Source organism: Oncorhynchus clarkii, chromosome 14 (assembly GCF_045791955.1).
Source record: "Oncorhynchus clarkii lewisi isolate Uvic-CL-2024 chromosome 14, UVic_Ocla_1.0, whole genome shotgun sequence".
NCBI classification, from domain to species: Eukaryota; Metazoa; Chordata; class Actinopteri; order Salmoniformes; family Salmonidae; genus Oncorhynchus; species Oncorhynchus clarkii.
In genome coordinates this window covers 34,379,702-34,397,218 of record NC_092160.1, presented here as the reverse complement: position 1 = coordinate 34,397,218, position 17,517 = coordinate 34,379,702, and the positions used below count along the sequence as shown (strand labels likewise).

Below are 17,517 nucleotides of genomic sequence, written 5' to 3'. Positions count from 1 at the left end.
ATTGTCACTTCCTGTCATTTGGGTCATTTCTTTTTTGATACTGGGAAGTGGGAAAACGGTGATCACACTTGAGTGTGACATTAAAGTTGCCATATAATTGTTTACTCTGACAAGATAATTCAAGACCCCAAGCAAATGTTTTTATTTTCCCTGCTAGACATTTTTAACTGTCGCCTTTCGAGATTTGTCCTTTTGTGAAACGGTGCGTGACTGAGATGCTACCAGGCCCAGATGGATTCATTCTAAAACTCGAATGTGCTTTCTTATAGGACAGGACATGGACATGGACATGGATGGATTCACTATTTTTTTTAAATGTTGAACAAAGCCTGTACCTCTCTGCAAAGCATGGAGAATAGATTTTACACACTGCTAGTAATTAGCCATTATGAGATTGCAAGCTTGGAAGAAAGAAAACAAGTTGGTGGTTTAATGTTTGGATCAGGTTTTCAGATCTCATATAGATCCTTGGCACAGAGGATAAACCCGAGCTTAGGTTGACACAATAGGGATTGCCTTGTGTGCAGAGTGTAACAACAAGAGGAAGAAAAAATATCCTCACTGGATCCAGGTCAGATTATAGAGTTTGAATCACCGGTCTACAACAGTTCATGATCATGCAGAATACTTTCCATCTATCTTAAAGAACGATTTCCTTTTCTCCTGACGTTGATAGATTACAATATCCCCCACAAAGACTTCAGCTCTGTGCAGTCGCCATCTCTCATCGTTGACACTTGTCAGGTATAGGGAAAAGTAGGCGGGGCTGCATGTCGCCTGGTTTACATATTCAATGTGCCTCCGGGGCACAAAGGCAAAACGCATCAACACAACAACATCTTCGTTGAGAAAAATACGTTCACTATGTACCTTGGAATAATACTTCCTCTATGTCGACAGGAGAGAGGAGTTAGGAATGAACCCGGAAGTATGTCAAATGAGCAGCAAATGTCATCTGGGAAGGAACAAACTTTCTGTCGAACTGATTAAGATCTGAACTATGGCTGACACAATTACTGAAATGTATGTTTGTGTTCATGTATGTGTTATGTACAGTACCTTATCATTAACAGCCTTTGGATGTAAAAGGTGAGATTGAACAGGTTGAAATATTAAGGTTATTATCAGGTATATGGTGTTATCTTTTGCATGCCTTATTTATTTGATATGCTTACCAAATAAGTGCAATACGGGGACTAATTCTTCTATCTTGAATTGTAACAAGCTGGTTTGTTGTACTGGATTGGTAAAAAGCCAACCAGGTTTGAAATGATGCATGGCCAACTTCAGTCATGGCAATGTATTAAAAAAGGTCATTTCCGGAATAACTGGAAAAGGCCCAGGTACTGTAAAACAATGAATTGCTCACTTCTGTGTGTGAGCCTTTGTGTTTATTATCACTTCGTCCACTAAGTACACTTCCTGTTCCTGTTCTCTTGTGTTGCACCAATTTTGCTGCTCAGTTGCAGGGGTCCCCCCGAGTGGAAGAGGTAAAAATATATATTTTTTTTAGATTAATAAAATCTAAAAAAAAAAATTAAAAAAAGACTTTTATATCCCATTTATTAGAAAATTTGTTTGAAACACTTTGCTTGATAAGAAAATGTAAGCATTTAAGCATTTAAAGCCAAATGATGCAAGCAGATCTAAGCGAAGCCAGTTTAACATGTAGTCTATGCATCTTTCCTTTGTCTGATGTTTTTCATCTTAGTGCATTTTGCTAACCTCACCTTCTGCCTACCGTGAAGAACTATGCCTTGCACCCCTGCTCTACCCCTCCTCTCATCTCTGCATCGCCTCCTCTCCTGCCCGACCCGCTATGACGTTCTCCAACACAAACTTGTGCATCCCTCCTTCCTGCTATTGCCTTCAGTATTTTGGCCACCACAATTTTTCCTTCCTTTCCCTGCCGCACACTTACCTGTATAAGTTCTGAAGTGTTGGCAAGTTGTGATACTAGATGTGTGTTTTTATTGTTGTTTTCCGCATTGAGAAAAACAACGTGAGTACTTGCTGTTAGAGTATGTTGTGTTTTAATCATTATCTTTTTTTTTGTTATTAGACCCACAAGGCCCCAAAACAGAAGCTTCTCACAAGAAAGGTATTTTATTTTCATTCATCACGGAATAAAGTATGCAAGTCACTCTCTCTCAACGCCACTCAGGCAATCTTCACTTTTAAAGCAAGAAGAATAAAAAAAAAAACCCAAGCACATTGAAGGTGTCATCTTCCAGGAGATACATGTATTTACCGTATTTACTGTATTTACTGTATTTACTGTATTTACTGTATTTACTGTTAATGCATCATGCTGTGAGGTGTATCAGTCTGCCGATAGTATGTCTTCAGATTGTTTCCTAAGAGATGATCGTCGAACAGCTGGCAATTAAGAAATGACCTCAAAACATTAGTCTAATATTTCAAGCCTTTTTGTTTGCGATTTATGTTGACGTGGTTTATTCTGTCTTTTTACTAATTGTTGTTCTGGACGGTAAAAGTGTGAATACAAATTTACAAGTTGCACAGGAAAATGTTACTTCTCGGATTAAAAAAAAACAAGCTTTTTCCCAGATGGTAAACTTTGCTGTTAGAGTTTTATGATACGTGTCTATTATATTCTGATTTGGAGAGGAGTGGAGATATGATCCTATTGTCATGGTTGTAAGTAAGGGATAGCTGGTGCTACAGATCACTCCCTTCATTTACAGCCTAAAAGACCTCAATGGCTACTTGACCTGTTTTCCTCCTAACAGGAGATGATGACCTGCTATACATGACAGGGATTATTAGTAGCCCGTCTGCCTTTTGGCTGAAACGTTGTGTCTGTATTGTTATTAGAATTATTAGAGAGATTCTTGCTGAGGTTGAAAAGCAACAATCATGGAATGCATTCATTTATTTTGTTTAATTGAAATGAATCCCTCTATATATTTAACAACATCAACTGTATTTAAATTCTTATGTTTTTAAACATAATCTTTTTTTTTTGTGCAACTTGTATGAATATGGGAAATTGTAAAAGGGCTGTATCCATGATTCATTCTTTTAAATATGCAATATGGACAGCATTACTGGAAGCAGAATGACTTTGATCTAGAAAATGTGTGTGTGTGTGTGTGTGTGTGTGTGTGTGTGTGTGTGTGTGTGTGTGTGTGTGTGTGTGTGTGTGTGTGTGTGTGTGTGTGTGTGTGTGTGTGTGTGTGTGTGTGTGTGTGTGTGTGTGTGTGTGTGTGTGATTGTACTATAGTCAACAGATAGTCCAGGATTTAAAGCTGTTTAACACAGAGGATGCCAGATTTCAGCCATTCAGTTCAACTGATCTACTCTCTTCTCCTGCTATACACACCAACCAAGGAAACAATGTTTTTATCCAAAGCTAGCATATCACATCACATGATCAGTTTAGAAGGCCCTGTTTCACCATATCACATCACATGATCCGTTTAGAAGGCCCTGTTTCACCATATCACATGATCAGTTTAGAAGGCCCTGTTTCACCATATCACATCACATGATCAGTTTAGAAGGCCCTGTTTCACCATATCACATCACATGATCAGTTTAGAAGGCCCTGTTTCACCATATCACATCACATGATCCGTTTAGAAGGCCCTGTTTCACCATATCACATGATCAGTTTAGAAGGCCCTGTTTCACCATATCACATCACATGATCGGTTTAGAAGGCCCTGTTTCACCATATCACATCACATGATCAGTTTAGAAGGCCCTGTTTCACCATATCACATCACATGATCAGTTTAGAAGGCCCTGTTTCACCATATCACATCACATGATCCGTTTAGAAGGCCCTGTTTCACCATATCACATGATCAGTTTAGAAGGCCCTGTTTCACCATATCACATCACATGATCGGTTTAGAAGGCCCTGTTTCACCATATCACATCACATGATCAGTTTAGAAGGCCCTGTTTCACCATATCACATCACATGATCAGTTTAGAAGGCCCTGTTTCACCATATCACATCACATGATCAGTTTAGAGGGCCCTGTTTCACCATATCACATCACATGATCCGTTTAGAAGGCCCGGTTTCACCATATCACATGATCAGTTTAGAAGGCCCTGTTTCACCATATCACATCACATGATTCGTTTAGAAGGCCCTGTTTCACCATATCACATGATCAGTTTAGAAGGCCCTGTTTCACCATATCACATCACATGATCGGTTTAGAAGGCCCTGTTTCACCATATCACATCACATGATCAGTTTAGAAGGCCCTGTTTCACCATATCACATCACATGATCAGTTTAGAAGGCCCTGTTTCACCATATCACATCACATGATCTGTTTAGAAGGCCCTGTTTCACCATATCACATGATCAGTTTAGAAAGCCCTGTTTCACCATATCACATCACATGATCAGTTTAGAAGGCCCTGTTTCACCATATCACATCACATGATCCGTTTAGAAGGCCCTGTTTCACCATATCACATGATCAGTTTAGAAGGCCCTGTTTCACCATATCACATCACATGATCCGTTTAGAAGGCCCTGTTTCACCATATCACATGATCAGTTTAGAAGGCCCTGTTTCACCATATCACATCACATGATCCGTTTAGAAGGCCCTGTTTCACCATATCACATGATCAGTTTAGAAGGCCCTGTTTCACCATATCACATCACATGATCCGTTTAGAAGGCCCTGTTTCACCATATCACTGGCACTAAAAACCATTAGAGCCAGTTCAATATCACTAGTCCACGAGTCCTATATCAGCCGGAATGACCACAGCTTCATTTGACTTGCCCTCTCAACAGAGTGCTTGCCCGTACTCAGTTGATTGCTTCAGCCGATGACTGATACAGCGGTGCTCAGTATCATGGTACCGCTAACCTCCCCCACGCTCTTGTTTTCACTCTCAAGATGATTAAAACACTAAGCAAAGAGCGAACGTCACGACGTCTGCTAAAATCATTGACTGATCCATTTTATGCCTTCCGTCACACTCTCTACCAGCTCCATGCAGTACACCTCGCTCTTGTGCTACGTTTCAAATGGCACCCTATTCCCTATATAGTGCACTACTTTTGACCAGAGCCCTATGAGCCCTGGTGAAAAGTAGTGGACTATATATGGAATAGGGTGCCATTTGGGATGAACCTCTCTCTCTCTCTCTCTCGCTCTCTCTTGCTCTCTTCTCTCCTCTTCTCTTCTCTTCTCTTCTCTCTCTCTCTCCTCTTCTCTTCTCTTCTCTTCTCTTCTCTTCTCTTCTCTTCTCTTCTCTTCTCTCTCTCTCTCTCTGTAATCCACTGGAATAATACCCTAGTCAACTGTTCTGCGTTCGGTATCCCGAGGGCCTCCACCCAGCTAGCTAGCTGCCCACTACATGCAGCTTCAGGGCCTCCACCCAGCTAGCTAGCTGCCCACTACATGCAGCTTCAGAGCCTCCATCCAACTAGCTAGCTACCCACTACTTGCAGCTTCAGGGCCTCCATCCAGCTAGCTAGCTTCCCACTACATGCAGCTTCATGGCCTCCATCCAGCTAGCTAGCTACCCACTACTTGCAGCTTCAGGGCCTCCATCCAGCTAGCTAGCTGCCCACTACATGCAGCTTCAGGGCCTCTACCCAGCTAGCTAGCTGCCCACTACATGCAGCTTCAGGGCCTCTACCCAGCTAGCTAGCTGCCCACTACATGCAGCTTCAGGGCCTCTACCCAGCTAGCTAGCTGCCCACTATATGTAGCTTCAGGGCCTCTACCCAGCTAGCTAGCTGCCCACTACATGTAGCTTCAGGGCCTCCACCCAGCTAGCTAGCTACCCACTATATGTAGCTTCAGGGCCTCCAGCTAGCTAGCTGCCCACTACATGCAGCTTCATGGCCTCCATCCAGCTAGCTAGCTGCCCACTATATGTAGCTTCAGGGCCTCCATCCAGCTAGCTAGCTGCCCACTACATGCAGCTTCAGGGCCTCTACCCAGCTAGCTAGCTGCCCACTATATGCAGCTTCGGGGCCTCCATCTACCATCCATCTAAATAATGAGACATTGAGAGGACCCCCCCCCCACCCGCATCGAACCTGTCAGGGATGTCCTATCATGCCATTCCATTTCTCCTAAAAGCCTCTTCCTGAATGCCAGCTAGCTCAGAAAAGTTTATCCTTGTAAGTGCACACTGCAGTGAATGTGATGCATGGTGGGAGAATGTATAGGTGAGGTTTGTAAGACCATTTGTCATGTTGCACAGTCCAATTAAAATGTGACTGAAATATTATCTTTGCTGCAGATTGCTGTTGTTGATTTCCCATGAAGCCTATCAACAAGACTTTATTGTTGTTCCAAAGACTGTTTATTATGCACAAGGGAAGGATGAAGACTGTTTTCATATATATACAGTATATATACAGTATGTTTACAGTACGTATACAGTATATATATATATACAGTATGTATACAGTATGTATCACAAATCAAATGAAGCAAAACAAACTACACCACTTCAACATACTGTGGGTTTACCACCACTCAGGTATTTGATGTCAGTTTACGCATCTCTAATACATCTCTATTGTTTTTCCTGACGCGTTGACAATGTCCCTCTGCCTCTATCAGCTGTGGTGTCTGCACATAATGAAAAAACAGCTTAGGCAATAACGCTATAACCCCTCTCTCTCTCTCTCTCCAGTTTGTAGGTATAAAAGGAGTTGAGCATGTGTGGAATATATATTAGCTCAATAAAACCTAAAACCGCTTGGCCAACACTCTATAGGTACCAGGCTTAAAGCTAGATAAATATTTAATGCCTGGAAGCCATTGTATTTCTGCTGATGGCAGCTCCATTGTCAAGTGTTCCATTATAATGTTTGTTTTTTATTCATGTAAAAAAAATGTTAAGGCACACTTACAGTCTCTCGTTCGCTCTATCTCTCGCTCTATCTCTCTCTCTATCTCTCTCTCTCTCACTCACTCTTTCTCTCTCTCTATCTCTTTCTCTCTCTCTCTATCTCTTTCTCTCTCTCTCTCTTTCTCTCTCTCTCTCTCTCTCTCTCTCTCTCTCTCTCTCTCTCTCTCTCTCTATCTATCTCTCACTCTCTCTCTCTGTCTCTCTCTCCCTATCTCTTTCTCTCTCTCTTTCTCTATCTCTATCTCTTTCTCTCTCTATCTCTCTCTCTCTATCTCTCTCTATCTCTTTCTCTCTCTCTCTCTATCTCTCTCACTCACTATTACTACTACCATCATCATTACTACAACTACCATCATTACTACTACTACCACCATCATCATTACTACAACTACCATCATCACTACTACAACTACCATCATCACTACTACAACTACCATCATCATTACTACAACTACCATCATCACTACTACTACCATCATCACTACTACAACTACCATCATCATTACTACAACTACCATCATCACTACTACTACCATCATCACTACTACCATCATCACTACTACTACCACCATCATCATTACTACTACTACCATCATCAGTACTACTACCACCATCATCAGTACTACAACTACCATCATCACTACTACAACTACTACCATCATCACTACTACAACTACTACCATCATCATTACTACAACTGCCATCATCATTACTACAACTACCATCAGCAGTACTACAACTACCATCATCATTACTACAACTACCATCATCATTAATACAACTACCATCATCATTACTACAACTACTACCATCATCATTACTACTACTACCATCATCACTACTAATACCATCATCATTACTACTACTACCATCATCATTACTACTACTACCATCATCACTACTACTACTACCATCATCATTACTACTACTACCATCATCATTACTACAACTGCCATCTTTACTACTACCATCATCATTACTACTACTACTACCATCATCATTACTACAACTACCATCATCATTACAACTACCATCATTACTACAACTACTACCATCATCACTACTACAACTACTACCATCATCATTACTACAACTACCATCATCATTACTACAACTACCATCATCATTAATACAACTACCATCATCATTACTACAACTACTACCATCATCATTACTACTACCATCATCACTACTACTACCATCATCATTACTACTACTACCATCATCACTACTACTACCATCATCACTACTACTACCATCATCATTACTACTTCTACCATCATCACTACTACTACCATCATCATTACTACTACTACCATCATCATTACTACTACTACCATCATCACTACTACTACTACCATCATCATTACTACTACTACCATCATCATTACTACAACTGCCATCTTTACTACTACCATCATCATTACTACTACAACTACCATCATCATTACAACTACCATCATTACTACTACTACTACCATCATCATTACTACTACTACTACCATCATCATTACTACTACTACCATCATCAGTACTACAACTACCATCATCATTACTACTACCACCATCATCATTACTACTACCACCATCATCGGTACTACAACTACCATCATCATTAGTACTACTACCATCATCATTACTACAACTACCATCATCACTACTACTACTACCATCATCACTACTACTACTACCATCATCAATACTACTACTACCATCATCATTACTACTACTACCATCATCATTACTACAACTACCATCATCATTACTACTACTACTACCATCATCATTACTACTACTACCATCATCGTTACAACTCCCATCATCACTACTACTACTACCATCATCACTACTGCTACTACATCATCACTACTACTACTACCATCATCATTACTACTACTACCATCATCACTACTACTACCATCATCATTACTACTACTACCATCATCATTACTACTACTACCATCATCACTACTACAACTACCATCATCATTACTACTACTACTACCACCATCATCACTACTACTACCAACATCATCATTACTACAACTACCATCATCATTACTACAACTACCATCATCATTACTACTACTACTACCATCATCATTACTACAACTACCATCATTACTACTACTACCACCATCATCACTACTACTACTACCATCATCATTACTACTACTACTACCACCATCATCACTACTACTACCACCATCATCATTACTACAACTACCATCATTACTACAACTACCATCGTTACTACTACCATCATCACTACTACAACTACCATCATCACTACTACAATTACCATCATTACTACTACCATCATCACTACTACAACTACCATCATTACTACTACTACCATCATCATTACTACAACTACCATCATCATTACTACTACTACTACCATCATCATTACTACTACTACCATCATCGTTACAACTTCCATCATCACTACTACTACTACCATCATCACTACTACTACCACCATCATCATTACTACAACTACCATCATTACTACAACTACCATCATTACTACTACCATCATCACTACTACAACTACCATCATCACTACTACAACTACCATCATTACTACTACTACCATCATTACAACTACGACCATCATCATTGCTACTACAACTACCATCATCATTACTACAACTACCATCATCATTAATACTACTACCATCATCATTACTACTACTACCATCATAACTACTACTTCCATCATCATTACTACTACTACCATCATCATTACTACTACTACCATCATCATTACTACTACTACCATCATCATTACTACTACTACCATCATCATTAGTACTACTACCATCATCACTACTACTACTACCATCATCATTACTACTACTACCATCATCATTACTACAACTGCCATCTTTACTACTACCATCATCATTACTACTACTACTACCATCATCATTACTACAACTACCATCATCACTACTACTACTACCATCATCATTACTACTACAACTACCATCATCACTACTACAACTACTACCATCATCATTACTACTACTACCATCATCATTACTACAACTACCATCATCAGTACTACTACCGCCATCATCAGTACTACAACTACCATCATCACTACTACAACTACTACCATCATCATTACTACAACTGCCACCATCATTACTACAACTACCATCGTCACTACTACAATTACCATCATCACTGCTACAACTACCATCATCATTACTATAACTACCATCAGCAGTACTACAACTACCATCATAATTAATACAACTACCATCATCATTACTACAACCACCATCATCATTACTACAACTACTACCATCATCATTACTACTACTACCATCATCACTACTACCACCATCATCATTACTACTACTACCATCATCATTACTACTACTACCATCATCACTACTACTACTACCATCATCATTACTACTACTACCATCCTCACTACTACTACTACCATCATCATTACTACTACCATCATCATTACTACAACTGCCATCTTTACTACTACCATCATCACTACTACTACTACCATCATCTTTACTACTACCATCATCATTACTACTACTACTACCATCATCATTACTACAACTACCATCATCATTACAACTACCATCATTACTACTACTACCACCATCGTCACTACTACAATTACCATCATCACTGCTACAACTACCATCATCATTACTACTACTACCATCATCATTACAACTCCCATCATCATTACTACAACTACCATCATCACTACTACTACTACCATCATCACTACTACTACTACCATCATCACTACTACTACTACCATGATCATTACTACTACTACCATCATCATTACTACAACTACCATCATCATTACTACAACTACCATCATCATTACTACTACTACTACCATCATCATTACTACTACTACCATCATCGTTACAACTCCCATCATCACTACTACTACTACCATCATCACTACTACTACTACATCATCACTACTACTACCATCATCCTTACTACAACTACCATCATTACTACTACTACTACCATCATCACTACTACTACTACCATCATCATTACTACCACCATCATCATTACTACTACTACTACCATCATCATTACTACTACTACTACTACCATCATCATTAATTCAACTACCATCATTACTACTACTACTACCATCATCATTACTACTACTACTACCACCATCATCACTACTACTACCACCATCATCATTACTACAACTACCATCATCATTACTACAACTACCATCATCATTACTCCTACTACTACCATCATCATTACTACTACTACCATCATCGTTACAACTCCCATCATCACTACTACTACTACCATCATCACTATTACTACTACCATCATCATTACTACAACTACCATCATTACTACTACTACCACCATCATCACTACTACTACTACCATCATCATTACTACTACCACCATCATCATTACTACTACTACTACCACCATCATCACTACTACTACCACCATCATCATTACTACAACTACCATCATTACTACAACTACCATCATTACTACTACCATCATCACTACTACAACTACCATCATCACTACTACAACTACCATCATTACTACTACTACCATCATTACAACTACTACCATCATCATTACTACTACTACTACCATCATCATTACAACTCCCATCATCATTACTACAACTACCATCATCAATACTACTACTACCATCATCACTGCTACTACTACCATCATCATTACTACTTCGGCCATCATCATTACTACTACTACCATCATCATTACAACTCCCATCATCACTACTACTACTACCATCATCACTACTACTACTACCACCATCATCACTACTACTACTACCATCATCACTACTACTACTACCATCATCACTACTACTACTACCATCATCACTACTACTACTACCATCATCATTACTACAACTACCATCACTACTACTACTACCATCATCACTACTACTACTATCATCACTACTACTACTACCATCATCACTACTACTACTACCATCATCACTACTACTACTACCATCATCATTACCACTACTACTACTACCATCATCACTACTACTACTACCATCATCATTACTACAACTTAGTAAACCACTGCAGAGCAGTGAAAACCCGCATAGCTGCTTGATTTACAGACAGAACTTCATTACACCCATGTTATGGCCCACACCCATGTTATGGCCCACACCCATGTTATGGCCCACACCCATGTTATGACCCACACCCATTTTATGACCCACACCCATGTTATGACCCACACCCATGTTATGGCCCACACCCATGTTATGGCCCACACCCATGTTATGGCCCACACCCATGTTATGGCCCACACCCATGTTATGGCCCACACCCATGTTATGGCCCACACCCATGTTATGACCCACACCCATGTTATGGCCCACACCCATGTTATGACCCACGCCCATGTTATGGCCCACGAGCAGTAACCAACTCACTGGCTTTGTGGTTAGAGATTGGAAATCATACAAAAGACTGTAAAAATGGGACCCGATACGTCAATCCCTGGCACTCAGCATAAAGGAGATAGATTGGGGGCAATAGACTAGTGTCCTGTCCAGGGGGTGTACTTGTACATCAAGCTACGGGAACAGAAGATAGGATCCAGGTAGCCTAGTGGTGAGAGTGTTTGGCCAGTAACTGAAAGGTTGCTGGATCGAATCCCTAGAGCTGACAAGTTAAAAATATATGTTGTTCTGCCCCTGATCAAGGCAGTTAACCCGCTGTTCCCCGGGCGCTGAAGATTTGAATGTTGATTATGGCAGCCAGCCCCGCACCTCTCTGATTCAGAGGGGTTTGGGTTAAATGCAGAAGACACATTTCAGTTGAATGTATTCCGTTGTTCAACTGACTAGGTATCCCCCCTTTCCTATGAGCCATTCTGGCTTGCACAAGCCAATGCTTTACTACTAAGCAGTTATCTTAAGCTGTTAATGAAGGTGTAAGGAGAATACTGAATACTCATTAGTAAATACTGTGCTGATGAGTAATATTGGGATTGTGGTTTAGAATGGGTCCCTATGGCATGTATGATGCATCGGTCCCTACATCTATTTCATATATGTCCAATCTTTATTCCAAGAGTGAAAATGAATTGTTCTGCTTAAATTACTTGACTTGCTGCTCTCGTTACTCTTGTATCGTTTTTCTAGTTCAGAAAAATCAATGAGTGGCGTTTTTTGATAGCTAAGGCCATGGTCATCTCTTAGCAAGGCAAGGTGGGATGCAGCGAAGCGTTACTTTCATTATGGATCATTGCTGTTGTCACTTGTTTTTTATTAATGAAAGTGGAGTTTCTTTTTTTACATTTTTTTATTATGAAAGTGGAGATTGGAAGGACAGTACACCACAACCTCAGCAGCAAAGCAGAGAGAGACACAAAGCCACTTCCTACCTCTCTCTCCCTCAATTTCAATTACATTTACATGTAAGGTCTTTATTGGCATGGGAAACACATGTTCCGTTGCCAAAGCAAGTCTACTAGATAATTAACAAAAGTGAAATATACAATCAAAATGAACAGTAAACATTATACTCACAAAAGTTCCAAAAGAATAAAGACATGTCAAATGTCATATTATGTATATATACAATGTTGTAGTGATGCACAAATGGTTAAAGTACAAAGGGAAAATAAATCAACATAAATGTGGGTTGTATTTAAAATGGTGTTTGTTCTTCACTGGTTGCCCTTTTTCTCGTGGCAACAGGTCACCAATCTTGCTGCTGTGATGGAACACTGTGGAATTTCACCCAGTAGATATGAGAGTTTATCAAAATTGGATTTGTTTTCGAATTCTTTGTATATCTATGTAATCTGAGGGAAATATGTGTCTCTAATATGATCATACATTGGGCAGGAGGTTAGGGTGTGCAGCTCAGTTTCCACCTCATTTTGTGGGCAGTGAGCACATAGCCTGTCTTCTCTTGAGAGCCATGTCTGCCTACAGCGACCTTTCTCAATAGCAAGGCCATGCTCACTGAGTCTGTACATAGTCAAAGCTTTCCTTAACTTTCCTCAACGCTTTCTCTGTTTAGGGCCAAATAACATTCTAGTTTGCTCCGTTTTTTTTGTAAATTCTTTCCAATCTGTCAATTAATTATCTTTTTGTTTTCTCATGATTTGGTTGGGTCTAATTGTGTTGCTGTCCTGGGACTCTGTGGGGTCTGTTTGAGCCCCAGGACCAGCTTGCTTAGGGGGCTCTTCTCCAAGTTCATCTCTCTGTAGTTGATGGCCTAGTTACGAAAGGTTTGGGAATCGCTTTCTTTTAGGTAGTTATAGAATTTAACAGCTCTTTTCTGGATTTGATCATTATCAGCCTAATTCTGCTCTGTATGCATTATTTGGTGTTTTACGTTGTACAATGAGGATATTTTTGCAGAATTCTGCGTGCAGAGTCTTAATCTGGTGTTTGTCCCATTTTGTGAATTCTTGGTTGGTGAGCGGACCACAGACCTCACAACCATAAAGGGCAATGGTTTCAAGTATTTTTAGCCAGATCCTAATTTGGATTGTCGAATTTTATGTTCCTTTTGATGGCATAGAAGGCCCTTCTTGCCTTGTTTCTGAGATCGTTCACATCTTTGTGGAAGTTACCTGTGGCGCTGATGTTTAGGCCGAGGTATGTATAGTTTTTTGTGTGCTCTAGGGCAACAGTGTCTAGATGGAATTTGTATTTGTAGTCCTGGCAACTGGATCTTTTTGGAACACCATTATTTTGGTCTTGAGATTTACTGTCAGGGCCCAGGTCTGACAGAATCGGTGCAGGATATCTAGGTGCTGCTGAAGGCCCTCCTTGGTGACAGAAGCACCAGATCTCTCTCTCTCTCTCTCTCTCTCTCTCTCTCTCTCTCTCTCTCTCTCTCTCTCTCTCTCTCTCTCTCTCTCTCTCTCTCTCTCTCTCTCTCTCTCTCTCTCTCTCTCTCTCTCTCTTTCGCTCTCTCTCTCTCTCTCTCTCTCTCTCTTTCGCTCTCTCTCTCTCTGTCTCTCTCTCTCTCTCTCTCTCTCTCCACTGTGCCCAGAACATTATGAATAAACATAGTAAAGCAAATCATTGTGCTCTACAGTATGAGTCACACTGCCTTGACAGTTAATGAGCTGTCCTTTATCCCTCTCTCCCCATTGTGGAGAAAGAGAGAGAGAGCGAGAGAGAGAGAAAGAGAGGGAGAGAGAGAGAGAGAGAGAGAGAGAGAAAGAGAGAGAGAGAGAAAGAGAGAGAGAGAGAGAGAGAGAAAGAGCGAGAGAGAGAGAGAGAGAGAGAGAGAGAGAGGACATTACATTCCTCAACCCTTTCAGTCACTGCAAGGAAGGAATGTCAAGAAAATACAAATGATTACATCTACTTCCTCCTCTTTCCTCTTTTCTCCTCCTCTTTCCACCTCCTCTTCCCTCCTCTTTCCTCTTTTCTCCTCCTCTTCTCTCCTCCTCTTCTCTCCTCCTCTTTCCTCCTCCTTTTTCCTCCTCTTTCCTCTTACTCTTTCCTCCTCTTACCTCCTTCTCTTTTCTCCTCCTCTTCTCTCCTCCTCTTTCCTCCTCCTCTATTCTCCTCCTCTTTCCTCCTCCTCTATTCTCCTCTTTTCTTCTCCTCAATTCACCTCCTCTTTTCTCCTCCTCTTTCCCCCTCTTTTATCCTCTTATCTTGTTCTCTTCCCTCCTCTTTTCTCCTCATCTTTCCTCCTCTTCCCTCCTCTTTCCTCTTTTCTCCTCCTATTTCCTCCTCTTTTCTCCTCCTCTTCTCTCCTCCTCTTTCCTCCTCCTCTTTTCTCCTCTTTCCTCCTCCTCTTTCCTCCTCCTCTTTTCTCCTCCTCTTTCCTCCTCCTCTTTCCTCCTCCTCTTTCCTCCTCTTTCCTCCTCCTCTTTCCTCCTCTTTTCTCCTCCTCTTTCCTCCTCCTTTTTCCTCCTCTTTCCTCTTTTCTCCTCTTTTCTCCTCTTTCCTCCTCCTTTTTTCTCCTCCTCTTTTCTCCTCTTTCCTCCTCCTCTTTCCTCCTCTCTCCTCTTTCCCCCTCCTTTTTCCCCCTCCTCTTTTCTCCTCTTTCCCCAGCCTTGAAAATACATTCTTAATAAGGCTGAGTGGCATTGTCGGAGTTTGTTTGTCAGAAACCATGGAAGAAGACGCTTTATGAATGTTTTAAATGTTATAATGTTTTTATGTGGGATCATTAATGTACAGGCTGATTTATGTGGGATCATTAATGTACAGGCTGATTTATGTGGGATCATTAATGTACAGCCTGATTGTTGGTTATAGGCCTACTTTTGTCACAAGCATTTCATGCTATGAAGGTAGACTTCAAATTATTTGTAAGATGTCCTCAGTTCTTTTTTTATTGATTACTTATTTTGTCCCTGTTAGTCTGTGATTACTGTATTGATTTTAATTGAATTAGATGATGTACCTCAAAAACAAGATATATGCACCAGGGTAAAATGTGATGGTTATTTCCTGTGGTTGTATTTGATAGGTGTGTGTGTGTGTGTGTGTGTGTGTGTGTGTGTGTGTGTGTGTGTGTGTGTGTGTGTGTGTGTGTGTGTGTGTGTGTGTGTGCGTGCGTTCGTGTGTGCGTGCGCGTGTGTGTGTGTGTGTGTGTGTGTGCGTGCGTGCATTCGTGTGCGCGTGTGTGTGTGTGCGTGTGTGTGTGCGTGCGCGTGCGTGCGTGTGTGCGTGTGTGCGCGTGTGTGTGTTCGTGTGCGTGAGTGTGTGTGCGTGCGTTTGTGTGTGTGCGTGTGCGTGCGTGCATGCGTGTGTGCCTGCGTGCGCGCATGTGTGTGTGCGTGTGTGTGTGTGTGTGTGTGTGTGTGTGTGCGTGCGTGCGCGTGCGTGTGCGTGTGTGTGTGTGTGTGTGTGCAGCAGCTGTGAGACAGTGACAGGGACAATAATTGTTAATGAAAATAATTCAGAGTCTTCAGTTCATTGTAGCTGCCAGGCATCTTAGACTGTACCGTGTATGTGCCTGTACCTTCGTGCCCAACACATTTGATGTAGTGTACGATTTTAAGTTCAAATGTTTTAAAGTTTTTTTTTATATAAACCTGGCATGTCATCAATAAGTAGAAACCTTTAATTGACCGACAGTATTGACTTTCCGGCTTTATGTAAAGGTACCGGGTGATGAGGAGTGGTTTTTCTTGGAATTGGTACGTAATATAATTTACTGTTCAAAGCCAATATCTGTCATTTCCTGAGGTGATGGATGGGGGCTAGACTCGTTCCCATTGCTGTCCTTTCTCCCTGAGCCAATTGAAAGTCAACTCTTGTCACCGGGCACTGGGTAATCACATTTGTTTGCACAAGCAGGTAATACGGCCTTCAGCGGACGCGCTTCAACCGTGTGGTGTTTGTTCTAACCTTGGCACTGTTGCCTGGAAACAACCTTGGAGTGTCTCTGAGGATCTTAGCGTTTTTTTTTTGGGGGGGGGGGGGGGGGGTGGACATTCTCATAATCTCTCAGTCAACATGGAGCTCTGTGTGTTTACAACGTGATATTACAGTACCTCTGTGTACAGTTGTACACAGGCTTATGGGATATTTCGTTGTGGTCCTCTGTATCTCAGTTGGTAGATTCCCAGGACCGCCCGTACTTAAAGAATGTAAGTCACTTTAAA

The 17,517-nt window shown here is 40.9% G+C and overlaps 1 protein-coding gene across 7 annotated transcripts in view; it reads left to right on the top strand.

Annotated features, from left to right (window-relative positions):
* LOC139366558 (glycine receptor, alpha 1) overlaps nucleotides 1-17,517 on the top strand; it is a 96,633-nt gene that overhangs the window by 38,908 nt on the left and 40,208 nt on the right. For 5 of the 7 annotated variants that reach the window (XM_071104186.1, XM_071104182.1, XM_071104183.1 and 2 more), the window contains 2 exons: nucleotides 1,464-1,490; nucleotides 2,063-2,101. In XM_071104186.1, the coding sequence (XP_070960287.1) occupies nucleotides 1,464-1,490; nucleotides 2,063-2,101 (66 nt within the window). The remainder of the gene's footprint in view (nucleotides 1-1,463; nucleotides 1,491-2,062; nucleotides 2,102-17,517) is intronic. The other 2 variants (XM_071104185.1, XM_071104184.1) reach the window with 1 other exon arrangement.